The following is a 6568-nucleotide window of genomic DNA, read 5'->3' as shown; positions in this document are numbered from 1 at the left end:
AAAAACAGTACCTTATGTACTGTGCACCCTGCGCGGAACTGCGACTTCTGAAAAGGAGAAAACAGTAGAATGTGGAAACATTGGCGAGCTCTCGTGCAGTTCCCTATTTGCTCCACCAACAGTGAGATACTACTGGGCAGTGGCCACAAGCTATTTATTTACACATGCGTATGTGGATGCACACAAGCATCAGTTCAATCACCACACTCGGCGAGCTGGCTCGTGATTGGATGCGTCCATTGCATGATCCATAACTCAGGCGTATAATCTTTTTACCTTTGTAATTATCCAAAGGATCAGTGTAATAGAACAAACATAACAAGTCGACAAACATATTTTAGTGCATACTCGAATCACATGCACCGGCTAACTCATTCAGAAAAACCGAAGTTGATCGAGAAAATTGGGCAAATAAACCTAATTATACATCTCTCTATTCACGGGTAGCCGTTGCTCTCTCGTCTAAACATGGACTTAAAATGGGCTGTAACTTTTGGTTTTAAATTACGACTACTGGGTCACATGCATTATATATAGTTAGCTCATCCAAAACTCCCAACTAACGGAAAATACTGTACGTGCGCAATCCCGTCATCGCATCATCCAGACTCGTAAACGGTTTGAATGGCTGGCTTTGAGGTTAACTAACTATAGTCTTGTTGCCATCTGCGTTCTCGGTCGCCAGTCAACACGACCGACGTACCTAGGACAGGAAAGACCAAAGCGACGAGGGCTCGATCGGGGTGGCCGCTGCGCAACGAATGTACTGTACGTACGGGCGCAAAATTTAATAACGTCGCGGCCCCAATCATCACAGATCGAGAATCCGATGATGCCTCTGCCGCTCCCAAAACAATATGGCCCGTCCGTACACCCAGTACGTCCTCTAGTAGTAATAAAACTAGAAAAATACTACTCCGACTACAAAAGGATGCCCGGCCGATCCGACGTTGCAACCACGGCTCCTGATCGAATAAAGCACAAGCAACAGCACAGGTTAGCTATTATAGCCAAGCTAGCTAGCTAGCTAGCCTGAGGCATTTCCTTAATTATGTGCCTACCTTGCTACTATAAGATGAACTCAACGGGCCTAAACTAAAAGAAAATTAAGCAAAGGGTGCATCATGCATATTAATTAGGACAGAGGGTGCAATAATAAAACATAATTATATAGGAGTAGCTCATGACCTGGCTAAGCATGGTGTGTACTGGAGGGCGAATATAGGCATAAACTTGTCTTGCATTGCTCACATCATCACCAAGTTAATAAAGCATATTTTTTGCTTTTGTAGACTGTTCATCAAAACTTCGGCAACGAAACGTAGGGGTCAGAAGCGGGAGGGAGAGAAGGCGTTCTCACAACATATTTTCTTCAGGAGTCAGGCCAATGAAAATGACTATTTTGGCGATCCACAGCTGCCCGTAGCAAAGGAAGCATAGGTTACAGAGGAGGACAACTCGTAGGGGCACGCGCCTGCCCAACCATGCAAAACTGAAATAAGCACAGCCCAGCAGGCCAAAACCAACCCACGATCACTAGCTTTCTCACTCCTTTTATCAGATTCTCCCACTAGTTTTCTCACTCCTTTTATTAGATGCATATATTGCTTGCTTCTATGAAAAATTTAGTTGCTTAAATACTTTATTTCTAGATATATTTGATTTTTTTGCAAACGCTATTTTGAAATATAGCATGCTATTAGCGCGCTATAACTTGTGTAGCATTTAGAGAAGGGCCTCGCTATATTTTGTAGCGCACTATTTAAAATATTGATGTGACATGTACAAAAATGACAAAAGGAACAAGGAACAATGTAAATTACTTGTCACATACGGAGGACCATAGATGGCAGGCGAACAGGTATTCAAAGTTGGTCGATATATGATTTCCACAAAAACGGGGTAGATGGATTTCGAAAAAATGGGGCAAATGGCAACCACACTCACGGGTCCAAAATAGGCTTACCGCACAATTTTCCAAAAGAACAAAAAAACTACTCCTAAAATCTTGTTAGAGATAGGGATTTTTCTGTGACCGTAATTTCTGATGAGGGCCAATATCGACATTCTTCCCTATTCCTATTTCATATGAATGGCGTAGAGGCAATCCAATGAGATAATAGCATAATATTTTACGATCCCGCAGCTTGAATCGTTGCGGTATGTCGAGAGAGTAGTCAACATAGCGTTTTCATGGGAATGCCTCATGAAGAAATTTTAAATCTCCAAGTTCCATCTAGCTCCTAGTGGGGACCAGGCGATCATAGAGAAGCAAATATGAGTATTTGATTTTCAGCCCTCCTCGGTAAATGGTTTTACCAGACGAAATATCAAGATGATTGAGTTGGAATAGAAGTTTCCAAGTAGTAGCTAAGTGTGGTGAGCCCAAGAGTCCTGCATGACCTAAATTGCATCATGTGAACTCAAAATTCATTTCCTCGTATGGTTATTATCTGTTGTATATATATTATTATCTGTTAAACTCAAAATTCATATCCTCATATTTGACTAACTGTCGCGTCCTATAGTACTCCTTGGTAAATGGGTTTACCAAGCAAACAATTTCACATGAACCCTAATATAATATAAATCCAATCTCGAAGGGGACCCTCAATGCTTGTATCTTTGCATGATAGGTAAAAATTTGATGTGGCAACTTATTTAATGGGGAAGAGAGAGCAACTATATCTTAATCTAGTTATGGACTACCTTAGCACCAAAACCAGGACACCCCATAAAGTTTCTCTCACAAAATACATTACGAGGGGTGTTTTAGATACAACACTGAGATGTAGTGCAATGGCACCACTATATCTAAACATCTACTAACTCCGTTAACAAATGTAAGACATTTTTGCAGTTCATTTTCAACTGCAAAAACGTCTTACATTATAAGTGGATGTTGTATTAAATATCATTGATATAGTAGTGCACTAGGACTGCCCAAATAGAAGTGTAAAAAGTAGCTATGGGTGGTGAATTCCGAGAGTGGTACATGTACTCCCTCCGTTTCAGTTTATAAGTCCTACGCGTATACCAAGGTTGTCAATTTTAGCATTCTAATATAAACTATATAACACAAAAATTATACCTTTTGAAAATAGAACATTTGAAGTTTATATTTGTATATTTTTTTTGTAATATATGACTTGTATTAGGTTGGTCAAATTGACGACCTAGGGGTACGCGCACGCCCTAAAAACTGAGAGAGAGGGAGTATACTCAAATAGAATATGTTTTTACCAGTGATCAAAATTAAAAAGCGGCCCTAGCTGAAAAAACATAGGAAAAATGCATGACTATGGAAGGAAACATCCACTAGATGCATTCACCAGGCACTCCAATAGACGAAGTTTATTTCTTCTCATGGGCAGAAGGAAGAAGTTGCATTATGTGAATGGTTCATGATCTTAATCTCAAAAAAGACAGGTCAGAAATCAATTCATTTGATTTCTTTTGTGCGATAGCCGTGCTATACAACCGCAAATCTCCACCCCTCTCGGTAAAAAAAGGGACCGTTCACCTTTAGCGACCAAAACCTGGTCTACCCCACTGATTGATTTATGTCAAGACTCGACGTCTGAGAATTAATAGCGAGCACGCGGGAAGTCGGTGGTTTATGCTCAGGGAGTGTTTGCACGGTGGGGTCACGCTTCCGTGTAAAAATGGGCAAAGTGCACGCACAGTGCTTAGCCACAGTGCCGATCGATTTGGCGGATCACAGACGGATGGACGCCGGCCGGTCAGCGTGAGGCCGGGCCAGCCTGCCTGATCCATGAGATGATGAAATGATGCGAGGAGGGGCCATGCAAAAGACGACCGATGGAGATCGAGGCGAGCTCTAGCTAGCGGATTCACTAGCATCATCCCTTTTCTCGAGCCTAGCGATCGATCCAGGGCACTGCACACGACACACGCCGTGCGTCCCTTCGCGAGAAAGTGAGGGGAGGAGAGGAAAAGGCTAGCTACTGTTCTTCATCTTTGCCTATCTCCTTTTCTTATTCTCTGTCTCTCTCTCCCTATCCTCAGAAAAGGGGGTCGACCATGGCGGCTGCGGCCAAAAATGAATGGGAAGGGAGCTCAAACTCAAAGGCAGGCAGGAGAAACGACGTCAGGCAGTGTGTGACAAGAGAAGGAGACGCAGAAGCCAAGACCACGCCGTATATTTTCTCTTGGAAATTTGGATGGATCTGTGAATTGTGTTCATCATCTCAGTCTGGAAAATCTGATGTCGTTCTACTCCGAATATAAAGTAACATGATAGAGAAAAACAATAGAAGGCGAGGGAAACAAAGCTCACGGAAGTTGCACCGTCCATGCATGCATGCAGACGGGTGCATGGCCGGCCAGCCGCGCACGTCGGAGCTAGAAGATGGAGTGGGGGACGAGATCTTTGGAGAGAGAGCAACAGTGGGCTGGTAGCGCGCCCGCACGTGTGGTCACCGCCGCCATGGGCCAAGATTACTCCCCGGCCGCATGCAGTGAGTCTACAGTGTCCCATCCGGCCGGGGACCAGAGAAGATCGGTCTGCCTTGAGTTCAGTTCAGTACTCCTTTCAAGCAGTACCCTCGGATCAAAATCCAGGGCATACGGTCCCAATTATAGATCAGATTTTACAGGTTCAAATTTGACTAGTTTATCAAGTAAAAAACCTAAATTACAGCTAATGTAATTAAGAAATGCATGCATGCTGATTACTAGTACTCTCTCTGGAAAGGGATTTGATTAATGGTAATGTGGTTGAGGAGGTCGTCCGCTGGGCTACTGTATGTGTGCACCAGAGGAGTACATGCACCATTCATGCAAGCTTTTAATTTGCACCTGCGTATGTCTCCATTTGCACAGTATTAGTGGAACACAAACTTGAAGTGAAAATGCATGTGCTAGTACACAGTACAGCGTCTCACTGTAGCAGTGTCCAAATGTTTGCCAAGAACTATGCATAGAGAGAAAGCAATGCATGGTAATCAAAAGAAAATGGAGAGGTTCCTTGCAATGGAACATCTTAAATACCCAATTAACCTCAAATCTTGCGGTTATGTCACCACAAAGGGTATGTATGTGACATTGGGACATGAGCAAGACATCAGCTAAGCACTGATCAATTGTTCAGCTCCCGAAACTCCAATATTCAAATCTCAATTACCATTTGCCGACTGGCACATACTTACTCAGCTACTCACTGACCTAGGCGGCAGCTAAATCATAAGGACTCGATCGAGAAACAATTAAACAAGAAAAGGGAGAACGACAGTGAAATCAAATGGCAAGAGAAATATAGCTCAAACCTTGCAAATTAAGCGCGAACGATGTATACATTACCGACACGTACGTAGGGAAGCAAATACGACAAGGAGGGAGGTCTCTTGTCGGCGAGGTGATTGATTCTACTATACTCGGGAGGTGCTTGTTGGTGCAGCGGTGACGCTACTCCCTTCCGCCTGGGCGCCGGTGGGTGACGGCAGTGGCGAAGCCGCCGTGGTGCCGCTGCCACTTTGCTCTCCACCTTCACCGCGTCCAGGGACAGCCGCGGCGGCCGACGACGAGTTCGTTCCCTCCCCGGCACCGCCGGCAGGGAGCGCCGGCGTGCGCTTGCGCTTCTTCTTCTCGTAGGGTATGCCCCTGGCCTTGGCCTGGCCGTCGCGGACCTCGCGGAGGTAGATCCGCACGGCACGCGCGGCGAAGGGGTTGGACTCGGGCGCGTGGCCGCTCTCCTCGTAGGCGGCGCGGAGGCGGCCGATGAGAGCGTCGAGGGAGCCCCAGGCCTGGCGGAGCGGGCAGGGGCAGGGCGCGGGCGGGCTGGGCTGGCCGTAGTGCGCGCAGCCGGACGCGTGCACCTTGGTCTTGCCGAACTGGTCGAGGTACTTGAGGAACTCGATGACGTGAGCGCCGCTGCAGCGCGCCAACGTCAGCGGGGGGCGGTGGTTGCGCAGGTACTGCAGGAACGTGTTCCAGTCCCGCCGCTTCTGCGACTCGTACCTGCTCAGCTGCTGCTGCGGCGGCGGGGGGTGCGGCTGCGGCTGCGGGGGCGCCACCGCCAGCGCCACCGGCTGCTGCGCGTCGCCCGCGGAGGAGGACGGAGGGCCGGCGGTGCCCGGGGAGTCCATGCGGCTTGGAGGTTAGCCCGCCGGCCGGCCGCCGCGCGCGGCTGGAGCGGGCGATCTGGCAGGGAGGGGGTAGTGGAGACGCGCGCGGGGAGCGGGCGGGCGGATGGGCCGAGAGCGACGTTGGCGGGGAGGCGAAGCTGGGTGCTAGTGAAGTGAAGGGGACGGACGGAGGCGTGATGCTTGAAGGTGATAGCTGGGGAGGGGAGGGGAGGGGAGGGGAGCGCGGTGTGGGGGCCGGGGAGCATTCACGTGGTTGGTGGCCCCCGGCCGTCGCCGGAACAATTCCCTGCGCGCTACGTACGCCAGAGCGTACGTGCGGTGCGCGCGTATGGATGAACAGTTGTAGTAGTGCATGTGCGCCTAGGGATCGGAGTAGAGGCTGAGGCGCCGGCTGTTGCATGGCCGGCCGGCCGGCCAGCGGCCGATCGAGATGCGGCATCGTTCGTGTGCATCGGATGTGG

The 6568-nt window shown here is 48.3% G+C and overlaps 1 protein-coding gene across 1 annotated transcript; it reads right to left on the bottom strand.

Annotated features, from left to right (window-relative positions):
• Window positions 1–5017: 5017 nt before the first annotated feature.
• LOC119348656 (protein G1-like7) lies at window positions 5018–6209 on the bottom strand. The gene has a single exon (XM_037616626.1). The coding sequence runs from the start codon at window positions 6105–6107 to the stop codon at window positions 5391–5393; it is 717 nt and encodes a 238-aa protein (XP_037472523.1). The 5' UTR covers window positions 6108–6209; the 3' UTR covers window positions 5018–5390.
• Between the last annotated feature and the right edge of the window lie 359 nt (window positions 6210–6568).

The sequence above is a fragment of the Triticum dicoccoides genome, chromosome 1B (assembly GCF_002162155.2).
Source record: "Triticum dicoccoides isolate Atlit2015 ecotype Zavitan chromosome 1B, WEW_v2.0, whole genome shotgun sequence".
Lineage (NCBI taxonomy): Eukaryota > Viridiplantae > Streptophyta > Magnoliopsida > Poales > Poaceae > Triticum > Triticum dicoccoides.
The sequence above is the reverse complement of the archived record's forward strand: the minus strand, read 5'-3'. Positions and strand labels throughout refer to the sequence as shown.